This window comes from Aricia agestis, chromosome 1 (genome assembly GCF_905147365.1).
Source record: "Aricia agestis chromosome 1, ilAriAges1.1, whole genome shotgun sequence".
Classification (NCBI taxonomy): domain Eukaryota; kingdom Metazoa; phylum Arthropoda; class Insecta; order Lepidoptera; family Lycaenidae; genus Aricia; species Aricia agestis.
The window spans coordinates 396,949-409,364 of NC_056406.1; the positions used below are offsets into that span (position 1 = coordinate 396,949).

Here is a 12,416-nt window from a genome sequence, read left to right on the forward strand (position 1 = left end):
GCATTTGCGAGCGTGGTAGTTGTCGAAGTAATAGGGTAGGGGATTGGGCCTCCGCCCTCCACTCGGCCCTCCACTCGGCGAAACACGCCGTTTCACGCCGCGCCGGTTTAAACTCGGTTTTATGTTTTTCTATTTTATTTCCGTTGTATTGGCTAATATATTATGACAGGTTTAGTCACAGTATTATCACAGATACAGTGGTCCAACGAACACGTCTAGAGCAATCGTGCGGCGCGTGCCTCTACTTATTTAAAATGGTTCATACTAATTAAACTCATTTATTTATTATTTTTATATTCAAAGTTTTCAAATAAATTAAACGATAGATACTTTTGAGTATCAATTTAAGGCCGGTATAAATAGTCAGTACTCAAGATGCATCTCGGTCTCAAGACACGGTTCAGACTCCGTAATTGGTTGGCTGTCAAAATTTGGAACAATCACAGAGCCGAACCGCGTCTTGAGATCGGGTCGCATCTTAAGTACTGACTATTTATACTGGCCTTAGTCTTAAATCCATAAAATGACTTTTGTTTTTTAACCAGTTCAAAAAAAGTGAATTAATTCGAGTTTACTTCACACATGATACAGTCGAATTAACTTGACACATAATATAAATGGTATAACAATATTATAGTATAATACAGTGTTGTCACACCGAGTTTTAGAAAATCAGTAGATGTCATGCCAAAAATTGGTAGAATTAGGTAGATGTTGGAACCAAAAATTGGTAGATCTACCACCCTCATATTATCAGTAAATTTTTTATCAATTTCTGTTCAATATTGCTTTCAAATTCATTCTTTTCATGGCATTGTCACGTATTGAATGCACGTACTGCGTACAGTGTACACGTATTAAGTACATAATATTATTAATTATTGCGTATTATTACGTCTTTAGTATTTATGTATTGAATATTTATTGCTTAGTGGTTTTTAACAAAATTGCTTTCAATGTGATTAAACCGTGTAAATACGCCTTTTCGTTCCAAAACGTTCCGGTAAACGTTCCGGTAAAAGTTCCGGTTCGCGAAAAAAACAAATGTATTGATTGTTGACCGTTCACAGACTAATCTGCGTTTCAAAAGTGATCGAATGGCTCAGAACAGCTGCAGCTCGTGTAGTAGCGGTCCGTTTTTGTTTTTAAATGATAATATTATTGTTGAAGGAAGTATTGTACCAAGACGACTTGGATACCATTTTGGTACAATTTATACCAAAATGGTATCTGAGGAGTCTGTAACGTTTAATATTTGTGCGTTAACAATATGTCGAAAAATAGGTAGATTTGATACCGAGGTTGGTAGATAGGTAGAAGGGCGGTGAAATAGGTAGATGTGAGTTGTGACAACACTGGTATAATAACAAACAAGGAAGGGCGGATACAGCCTCTAGAGGACCACCAGATGAGCATCATAAGGAAATCATAAAAGTGCCATTTACAGACCTCTTTTTGACTGTCAAAGATGAAATGTTTGAGCTATGGAAAAGAATCTGGAATATAGTAAAGGTTAATAAGGGTAAATGGTAAAGTGACATAAAGAAAGATTTTTCAAACCCCGCCGCCCAGAAGATTTACTGTCTAATTACAATTTCTTCAAATGTTTATACCGTTATATATGCTCAACGATGGAAAAAGTTTAAAAATAATTGTAAATAGGTACCGTATTGTTTTGTTTTTTTTTTTTTTTTGTAAATAGTGCTTAGTGTGAACATTGGTGAGAGCCTGTGGTGAGAACCAACATAGAAGAAAGACATTCCTTTTTTTTAATTTTAATCTGTTGTATTTTGTATTATTATTGTATTTTTTTTGGAGCAAAGGACTCGTTTCCAGCTCCCAATAAATTAAAAAAAAAACAAAAAAAACAAACTAGGAATTTTCTTTCGAAAGTCACTTGTAACTTAGGCTTAAGTCACGTGGGTGTCATAAGCCTAAAGGTGGCTTTCGGATCTTTGCCGCGAGCGACCGCGACCGATGAAAATTCAATCGAAATGCCACTTTATCACATAGGCGATAGGTTTCATTTTACTCTACCAACTAGCTTTTACGCCGCCGCCGGCGGCAGCGTGGGTCGCCACCAAAATGTCAGTAGAAAATGACACTTATATTCTATGACATAAAGTAGCATTTTATTTGAATTTTTATCGGCCGCGGTCGCTCGCGGCAAAGAACCGAAAGCCACCTTAAGTTACAAGCCGCGTCGACGGCTACGATTAGTTAATGTCGTGTCAAATAGTAGGTTTTTGATGACCTTGGCTTGTGAAACTTTCGGAAAATAAGACCTGTGTATTTAGACTATGACTTGTTTTTACATTTAAACATTATTTTACATTTTTAAATATATATATCAAGCATAAATATCAATTGATATTATATATCATGATTCATAATAATATAAGTATCAATTGATATATAGGTAAGTATATCATGCGAACCCTGAGCTTTTGTATACGCATTTGTATTTTTTTTAATAAAACTCATTACTAATACTTCTATATAAGTATATTTTTTTGTTTTATTCCTGGAACTCTACATACCGTATACTACGAATACACAAAATGTGGAACAGATTATAATAAAACACATAATTGTGACAAGCTTCAGGGTTGTTGCAATGACGAATACCTACACAAAAACGGCATTTCGCGCGACATCAAAGGCGTTGGACCACTGTATCTATTTACATTTTACACTGTGGTATTATAGCCACAATTCGTTGTTACAGAATGTCGCCTCTGAGGCTCCGATGCGAATATGGTTTTACTTAAAAAAATAATTGTAGATAGTAAAAGAAGCTTTTCAATAAAAATAAATCTTTACTTATTAACTTGTTTAGACATAACAATTTACTTATTAATTAAAAAAAAAACTTATTATATTATACTCGTTTAAGCATAACATAACTAACCCATTCTAATAAAAATAGTTATACAACAGAGACGCTACACGATGTCGTTCTTTATCTTGCCTATCGAGGGTATTTTTCACCGTGTCAGACGGGGACAAAACATCGTGTAAGCATTCCCGTTGTATAAATAGTTTTAGCAGGACGGGGAACACAAAATCAATATACTGCTGCTTCTTTTTTTAACGCAAAATACAATCTTATTTTATAAATTATAAAATAATCACTGAGGTTAAGGGTCAATTCAGACCGCAACGTGACGAGGCGAGGCGCGGCGCGGCATTAATTTGTATGCATTTGACAGATTTCAGTTGCGTGAGACGTCTTGCAAATCTGTCAAATCCATATAAATTTAGAAATGCATCTACGCGTCGCGTTGCGGTCTGAATTGACCCTTAACCTCAGTGATTATTTTATAATTTATAAAATAAGATTTTTTTTAAATTATTGTTGAATCAACTCAAAAGGTTTACCTTTTGAGTTGATTCAACAATAATTTAAATTGACGACAATCACCCGCTGCATTATTAAAAGACGATACTCTAATAGTGCACGATGTGGCCGGGCTAGCGCGTGCTGCGCGGCGCGGCGCGCTGGTCGGCGCGCAGGTCGTCGCGCACCAGCGCCAGCAGGTCGCGCTTCTGTCGGCAGTCGTCGCGCAGCACGCCGCGCGCCGCCGCCCGCACCCCGCGCTCCCACGCCGCCGTCGCCTCGCCGCACCTGCACACCGCGCACCGTCACACACCGTCACACACCGTCGCCTCTACACCCCCGAGCCCCGAGCCCCTCTAGCGCCTCGACTTCGCTCCGAGTCCTCCCGTCGGATACGAGTGTAATGTTGCTACCGATTTTACCGTCAAAACAAGGAAGTAGAGCCTAGAGTGCCGTATTAATACGGGCATATAAATACATGCACTGTAGACTGTTGAGTGTGGTGTAATGGTCGCACCGCGGTGAGGGCAGTGAGGGCGGTGTGGACCGTGGAGAACCGGCGAGTGAGGCGACCTACCTGCGCTCCAGGTCCGTGAACTTGGCGTCGATGACGGCGACGACGTCGACGAGCACGTCGCGCACCGCCGCGCGGTACAGCCGCTCGCGCTCCGCCCGCAGCGCCGCCGCGCCCCGACCCACCTCCACGAACATGCTCACCAACCTACACGACACCACACACTGCGTTAAATATTCCGATTCCCTTTTCCAAACAATAATTCAAACTCCAAAATATCTAGACGAAACTCCAGACGAATCAGTTTTAGCAGAGTGCAGACGGCCGCTCGCTCCCTCGCATCTACACGACATCGACAGAAGGTATGTAAACTCACTTGGTACTGGTGTTGTGATGTATCTCCTGCAGGGTGGTGTCGAGCTTCTCGAGCACGGCGTCTGCGGCGGCCCGCGCCCGCGAGGCGGCGTCCCCCGCCACGTCTTAAACGTTGGAATATACAATATACATATTACATACTTATAACCATTTTATAACCTCGATCGTGGGAATCACAGACACAATAGATATTCAATTGTTATGCGGCACCCTGGTTCCGCTTGGGAGTTGATGGGTTATGTAAGCGATCGAAAATATCTAACGTAACGAGTAGCGTGCTCTGGGCGGCGGTTTCTAGCGGAGGAGTAGCGCGTAGGTACTCGTTCATGTTGGTGCATAATAAATAATAATAATAAGATCACGATCAAGATAACTTTATAAATGAGGGGCTAGAGCGGACTCACATTCGGGCGAGGCGTCCCGGCCGCTCCTCCACACCCACTCGCTGACGGCGGACGCGGCGTCGGCGCGCGACGGCATCGCCGACAGCCTCCTCCTCTTCGTCGAGCGGCTCTCGGCGGGTGACGGCGAATCCTCCGAGCCGATCTGCGACTCGCTTCGGACGTCGTCGTGCGCGAGCGCGACCTTCCCGGCCGGGCTGGCCGCTCCCGCGCGGCCTCGGCGGCCTCGGCGGCTACTTCTCGGGTCGTACCCGCCGGAGCTCGGCGTGCTGCCGCTCCGCCGGCTACGAGGTTGCCGGGCCGGCTCCTTCGCGGCGCCGCTCCCCTCGCGCGACCGTGCGCTCGTCCTCCCGCGACCGACGTCGCCGTCACCGAACGGCAGGATCGGCGATATCGTCGAGATGCGCTCGCGGCGCGCGTCGGAGGCGACCCCTCTCGACGTCGGCCGGGACGCGACGACGCCGGAGGAGCTTCGGGCCGAGGCGAGACGGGCCGGCGTCCACCCGCCGATGACCTCCGGGGACAGCCGGGCCACGAGGACGACCGGAGATTGGTTCGAAACCGAGCCGCCCCCCGAGCTGCCGCCGCTCGTCCCCCCCCGGCGCTCGATCTCCCCGGCGAGCTCGTCGTAGTAGGCCCGCAGCGTCTCGCTCAGGTCGACCGCCTCGATGGCCCGGCGCTCGGTGAGCGGGCGGGCCAGCAGGCGCGCGCTCGGCGGCGCCTCGTCGACGTCCCCGTGGGCCGTTATCGGCGACTTCCCGAGCGTGGCGATGGACCTCTCGGAGCCGGTGTCCGAGTCGGCGGCGCGGCGGTCGGCGTCGTCGGTCGACGCCCTCGTTTCGGGAGCGGGTAATCGGGGGCACCGTTTCACCGGAGCGTCGGCCGGCTTTCTTTTCCGCGTGGATAGTTGACGTTTTTTCCCGGCTCGGCTCCCGCTCGGCGCGGCGTCGGGCGAATTCCGCTCGAGCCGGGAGCGGGGTCGCGTGTCGGCCGGTGAGCTAAGCGATCTATCGAGCGCGAGCCGGTCCGCGGTGATGTCGAGGCCCTCCAGGTTGCAAATCGACGCGGCGTTGACGTCGTCAGCCGCGCGGATCTCCTCGACGACCAGCCCCGGCAGCGGGCTTCCGGTGACGTCCCCGTCGACCGGTCGGGCCGACGTCGATATATTCGAGCCTCGGCTTTCACTAGGGCGCTCGGGGTCTCGCCGTTTTCGACGCGGCCTCGCGCTGCGTTTTTCGATCGCGTCCCCGTCGTCTCTGTCAGTCGCGACGAATTCCATCGCGGGCTGCGAGGTACCCGCGGGTTCGGGGTCGCCGCCGGCCGGCTCCCTGGGCCGCTCCGCTTCGAAGGATATTTCCAAAGGACTCGACGGAGCCGTCCGCGCTCGCTCCAGCTCGACGGGCGGTCGGTCCCGTTTGGCGCCTCTCCCGGCGGGCCTCCGTCGGGTTCGGCCCGCGGGCGGCTTCCTCGCCGGCCGCTTTTTGCGCCGTCCGGTCGCGACCGCGTTCTCCTTCGCCCGGAAGTCCTCGTCGTCGCTGTCGCTGGGGAAGTTGTAGACGGCCCCCCTGTTCCGGGTGTTTCGGGCGACGAGGGTGATGTTCCTTTCGCCCTCGATCGTATTTTTTAAACTGTCGAAGATGTCGTTCAATCTCTGAGCCCGCGGGGGGACGCTCGACAGCGGCGTTCGAATCTTTTTGCGACTCTCGATCAAAGATTTATTTCTTATGTTCTCGATCTCCTTGTAGGGCGCGTCCAAAAATTTCTTACACCCGTCGGCCTCGCTCTCCCGGGGGGCGATCGAAGCGCTATCGTCCACGACGTCCTTCGGCGAGTATAACTTTCTCTTGCGGCGCGTCTGCGGAGTTCTACAGGGAGGCGCTTCGTCACAACTATTTTTCGATCGTTTTTCACGGATCACCTCGTGCGGATTCACCTCCGGGTCCCGATTGTCGTTTTCTACCCGAGTGGATCGCGGAGCCGGCTCCGATACGTCTCTCCTCCTCCGGGGCCCACCCTTCCCACCCTTCCTAGCGACTCTCGGACTCCTCGCAGCGAATTTAAGTTTTATTTTCTTCGATGCTCTCTCCTCGACTCTCCTCTCGCTCGGTCCGGCGCCGCTCGGATCGGCGACGTCTTCGATCGTCGGTCTCGCGTCGCGGCGCTCGTCCGCCCGGAGGTAGCCCACGCATCTATCTAAATGTTCGCAAACTTCATCCAACATTTTACTCAAACAATCCAAAACGTCCCGGTCCACCCCGCGACTACCGTGGGCCGAGCTCGGCGTCGAAGCGACGTCGCCGGCGCTGGACTCCAAGCTGCTCCTGTTGATCCTCCTCGCGAGCGCGGGGCTCACCGCGACGTCGCGGTCTCCGTTCTCGGCCAGATGGCGGGAGAAAAAGTTTTCTACGTCTCGGTTGTCGAAGCTCGGCCGGTCGCCGCGCTCGAGGACGTCGAGCGGGGTGTTCTCGACGTAGTCGACGGTGGAGTCGCCGGTGGTCGTGTCGCTGACGATCGTCGGCCCCCGCGCGGCGGGCGGGACGGCGGGCAGGACGGCGGGCGGGGCGGCGGCCGGGCGCTCGGGCCCCAGCGCCTCCCGAGCCAGCAGGTCGACGATGTCCGCGTCCCCGGCGTCCCCGGTCGCGGCGACGAGCAGGAGGCTCACGTCAGTCTCGTCGTCCTCGGCGACGGGGGACGGAGCGATTTTGTGTCGGGTATCCCGGGAGGAGCCGCTCGTGTCTATCGCGCCGGGGCGGGCCGCAGTCCGCGGGGCACCGCCGAGGTCGGGCTCGGTGGCCTCGGTGAGGTCGGAGAGCTGCGGCGCGGCGCACACGCCGACCGGCTCCTTGTCGTACACGGCGCCGGGGAAGGCCGTCAGCTTGGCCCGGAGCTGCGGACGGAAACACCGCCGGCTGTACACTACTATAAATTTATACCTACTAGTACAAATAAAATTAAATCCAAAATATACCTAGTATAATTAATAACAAATAAATAAAGTTATAATTCCGGTTGTAATTATGATTATAAAAACACGTGCGAGTAAACATAAAAACGTACGCGTCTTTTTCGATATGACTTATGTGTTAGAATTTTTACGAAAATGAAAAATATGAATAAGGTCGTAGCGTACCATCAGCAGAGACGAGGTGGAGGCGGAGGAGGGCGACAGCGGCGGCGGCGGCGCGTGCTGCCGCGACAGGTAGCCTGCGGTCAAACGGTCACCACTTTATTATACTGTAGGTATACTTGAAGTACGTATACAAATATTCAACTAATCTTGAACATTAACTCAAACTCAAACTTTTTTATTCAGAATAAATTTTTGCAAATGTTCTCTGAACGTCTACATGATGCCTACCACCGGTTCGGGAACTAGCCCGGCGAGAAGAACCGGCGTAAGAAACTCGCACAACATTTTTGAGGCTTGTCGACAAAATTAGTATCTAAACACATCATGCCGAAGTTCCGCGGCGGAAGTTCGGCATGATTCCGCCTGCAATGTATTTTAAATTACCGATGACACACCATGCCGAAATTCCGTCGCGGTACATTGTATGCGTTTGACATTGCTGACATAATCATGCCGAACTTCCGCCGCGGAACTTCGGCATGGTGTGTTTAGACCATAAAGTTAATATACCTAGCAGAACAGAAAAACAAAGGCCTGAGCAAGAGAGATGTCACTATCAGCAACATTGCGTGGTAAAAAGAGACGTGTGATACATGACAGCAGCGCTCTTTTTTTTGACGTCCAGTCGGCACGTGCCGCACGTTGACAATTTAATCATGCTTGTGTAAGTGTATACGTACACATAATTTTACACACAGATATTGAAACCAATTTCGGTTACGTTTGACAGCTCGAGATTGTTCCTCTATTCCGCTAGGTACCTATATTAATAACTTTTAGGCCTGGAGATACTGACACAAAATTCTTGGTCATTTGTACCAGTATGGCGGTCTTACAGGGGTGTAATTACGTAAAGGCAAAAAGGAAAATTACTGTCATAGCGCTCGCACTGGCAGCCCAAACGCGTGGGCGTTAATCGAACGAGTCGGATAAATAAAGAGTGTCGAACGATTTGTTCCACAAAAATGCTTATATTTTCAGATAGTCGAAAAAAAATAAGTTTTCTCGAATGGCTACTCGACGATGATTAGCTATGCAAAAATTAGCCTGGTAAAAATGGTTTAATTTTTTTATTAAAATTAACGTATTCGCGTCGGTATGGCGGGCTGTAAGCCGCACCCGACAAGTATGGCAATACGCTTTCGCCTAATTTTTTTTCGACTATCTGAAAATGCAAGCATTTTTGTGGAACAAATCGTTCGACACTCGTTATTTATCCGACACGTTCAATTAACGCCCACGCGTTTGGGCTGCCAGTGCGATTTTGTGTCAGTATCTCCTGGCCTATTTATGGTTTAGACACTTAGGGGCGATTTCACCAAAGAAACGGAACGCGTTCAAAGCACTCTGAACCAGTTCAAAACGTATAAACGCGATTATAACATCGAAATGCATTTCACCAGCATAAATTGAACGCGTTCACAGCAAATCCGAGTTTTATCTTCTGAACGCCCAAAGTCCGAAGTTTAACGTCATAAAACCCGTTCAAGCCCTGTCATGGCCGAACGAAAAACATAGACAAAAGAAATGTCAAGATGACAGTTTTGACACATGCGTTTGTTAGTTTATGTATTGTTTTTTGCTATTTTGTAGTTAAATTAACGTGAAAAGCCTTTAAAATGATGAAAACATGTAAAGTAATCGCGTGACGTCGCGTAAACTTAGATTTAATAATCGCGATCAAAAGATGTTTGTGAAATCCAATCGAAACAAAACGAGATTTACGTCGCAGCATGAACGCGTTCAAGGAGAACTAAGTTTTATAAAACTAAGTTTTATGTGTGTTTGGTGAAATCCCACCTTATTGACATATTCGTCGGGACTGTGACGATGCTCGGCTTTTTATATTCATCTAGTAACTAGTACCTAGTAAGTTTCAGTAAGCCAACATAGGCGGTAATCGGTACACATAATAAAATATTAATTAATTTACTTTTCATACGATTTGTAATTTTGTAGTGCAATCTACAGGGTCGTAACGAGCAGATCTAAAGGCAAATACTTTTCTTCTTTCTTTCGCGCATCTCGACAGCTTTAAAGATTGTTAACACTGACAATAATTATTATCATTCAAAATTCAAATGAATATTTAATAAATGTAATTCATATGCGAAGACTTGTAATTGGTTCTAAATTCTAACTTTAACTCACTATTATCTTAATTTAAATGAACTGTAAGTCTTCCATAAAAAATTAAAAAATAATAATAAAATATATAATCCATCAGTCTGAAGTTTAAACACAACCAGTAAAACTACTAAAACTATAAAAGCCAGCAGAACAAGTGAATCAATGATTTCTAAAACAACATAAGTAACTAAAAGTAAAATTTTTAGGAGACACAAAAACCTGGATAACGCGTTCTACTTAGTAGAACGCGTACCTGAGACAGATCACTCGTCCGTATGAATTAGGATTCACTCCCAGCACTCCCAGCCCCCAGGCACAGCCCCCCCGGCACAGCCCCCGGGTCCAGGGAATATCGGTGAGGACGCGCAATCAAAACTACACCTGCACTCTACTCGTAACTCGACTAGTAAATCTACACGTAAACAAAAGGATGCGACCAAATGAATATGTCGATTGTCGAGTGTGCTTGTTTACGTTTACAGCCGACTAGTAACTAGCGAGTCCTACAGGCAGTGCCAGCTAGCGGGCGCCGCCGGGTGCGCGGTACTGAGTACTGACCCGAGCGCGCCGTCCGCGCCGTCCGCGCCGTCCGCGCCGCCCGCCCGCTGTAGCCGCCCGCGCCGTCGCCCGCCGCTCGCGCCTGGACATAAACATTATAATATAATATTTTTTTATAATAAAATAATTAATTATAATATAATAAAAATTCCAGGTACGCCAATATCAATTCAAGGTTTGGTAGATATTTATAAGATCTACAATTACTTAGAACAATTCATGGTTCTATCTTTTATAGTTTCGGCAGCGTACGCAAAATAAGTAACTTTTCTTGTTGATTTTACACCTGGCGTCCAGTGGCGGATTTACCAATAGGCTAAGTAGGCTGGAGCCTACCGCGGCAGATTTAGAGGGGCGGCAAATTTAGCCCCATTTATTTTTAAATTTTACAGAAATAAAAAATCCCACTAAAAACATTTCTTGTAAAATATTGCCGAGACGACCACATATTATGTTCGGGGTTGGGATAGATAAACAAGAGATCAAGAAAGGATATTCCTGTATTGCATAGATCTATTACTATAACTAAAATGGGATATGAGATCGAGCCACGCACTCGGTGAGATGTCGCGACGTGAACTAAACTTTATTACATTATTCAAAAGTAATAATTAATCAAAGATGCAGAGTTGCATTATTATCTAAGTTGCATAGTAGGTAATAAGGCAACACACGCTGTACGGGCGTTGACCCGAACATATTAGGTTTACGGTTTACCCTGTGAAAAAGATATGTGATCTCATGTAAAGCCAAGCTTCTGAATCCACACGGCCTAACTCTACTGACCCTAACTTAAACAAATTCTACATACCAGTAAATATGTATGGCATCGCCGTTTCGCTACCACACAGGGTGAAACCTTGTGTGGTCGTCTCGGCAAAAAATTTTCAAAAAATTGTTTTGGTGGGATATGATTGTGAACTAAACTAACGTATTGAATTTCAAAGGTCAGTTATAGGAGCGGCAGAAATTGAATAGCCTACAGGCGGTAAATTTGTAAATTCGCCACTGCTGGCGTCCGAAAAACCCAAATATCTTACGAAACCCAATTTTTTCCAAAATAAAATTTAGCCTATGTTCAGCAGAAATAATGTACAATTCATTGGCTTTTGCTTGGAGTAGTTTGAATAAAGCCAAAATCCTCAAACTTGTATCTATAAGAATTCAAAAGTTCTGTTTGGTACCTTCGGAACCAGGGTATACATCCTGATGCAAAATTACTTACTTTTTGGTAGTATATGCCTGAAACACCTCAGAAAAAATCAAAATCACTATATGTTTCCATATACATTTTGAGGAGTTCCTTCGATTACTCATGTATCCCATCATCAGGTCACCACTTTTATGAACATGGTACCAAATTCGAGTCAAACCCTATACAACACAAAAAGAATTTTGTTAATCGGACCGCTAACGGCTGAGTAATCGTTGAACATACATACAGCCGAACGTATTACCTCCTCCTTTTTGGAAGTCGGTCAAAAATATGTGTGCGCAGGAAAGCATACAGATTATGATTATTGGGGATTGGGGATGCCTCATAGTTATATTGTATGTGATTTTATCTTAATGTTGCCAGGAGTCGAATTGGTATTTTTTTACCCACCCGGGGCCCGCTCTAGTTAAGATCTGCATTCTGCGCTGAGGGCGCTTTCAAACGAGGGTTTTTGTTTGAGCGTAACCACTAACCGATATCACGATGACAAACCGTACGGAACGTCGAATTCAACGCTTCGTTTCGTTTTTTCCGTACCTTCGTATGTGAGTCCTCATTTTCTTCACTTTTATCCTCCGTCTCGGCCATAGAGTCGAAGTCCGCCGCCGCCTGGAAATGTAAAAGTTTCGGTTTAAAGCAATGATATTATATAAAAAAAGAATATCATTGGTTTAAACATGAAGCTAATGCAGAGGAGCTGGCCTAAGCAACTGTGCACTGTGATTTTCAACTAGGTCCTGACGTCATCATTG

At 46.9% G+C, this 12,416-nt stretch overlaps 1 protein-coding gene across 1 annotated transcript; it reads right to left on the bottom strand.

The window, feature by feature from the left end:
• Window positions 1-3,366: 3,366 nt before the first annotated feature.
• LOC121730497 lies at window positions 3,367-10,431 on the bottom strand. The gene is made up of 6 exons (XM_042119560.1): window positions 10,144-10,431; window positions 7,761-7,834; window positions 4,634-7,517; window positions 4,231-4,333; window positions 3,918-4,061; window positions 3,367-3,628 (listed from the first exon to the last, which is right to left on the bottom strand). The coding sequence occupies exons 2-6, from the start codon at window positions 7,761-7,763 to the stop codon at window positions 3,475-3,477; spliced, it is 3,288 nt and encodes a 1,095-aa protein (XP_041975494.1). The 5' UTR covers window positions 7,764-7,834; window positions 10,144-10,431; the 3' UTR covers window positions 3,367-3,474.
• Between the last annotated feature and the right edge of the window lie 1,985 nt (window positions 10,432-12,416).

Bases quoted from the DNA above. Each gene is read 5' to 3' on its own strand.
- LOC121730497 (XM_042119560.1), bottom strand. The intron at 4,334-4,633 runs GTGAGTCCGCTC...CCAACGTTTAAG, and splicing joins CCGGGACGCCTCGCCCGAAT to ACGTGGCGGGGGACGCCGCC. The intron at 4,062-4,230 runs GTGAGTTTACAT...GGTGTCGTGTAG, and splicing joins CATCACAACACCAGTACCAA to GTTGGTGAGCATGTTCGTGG.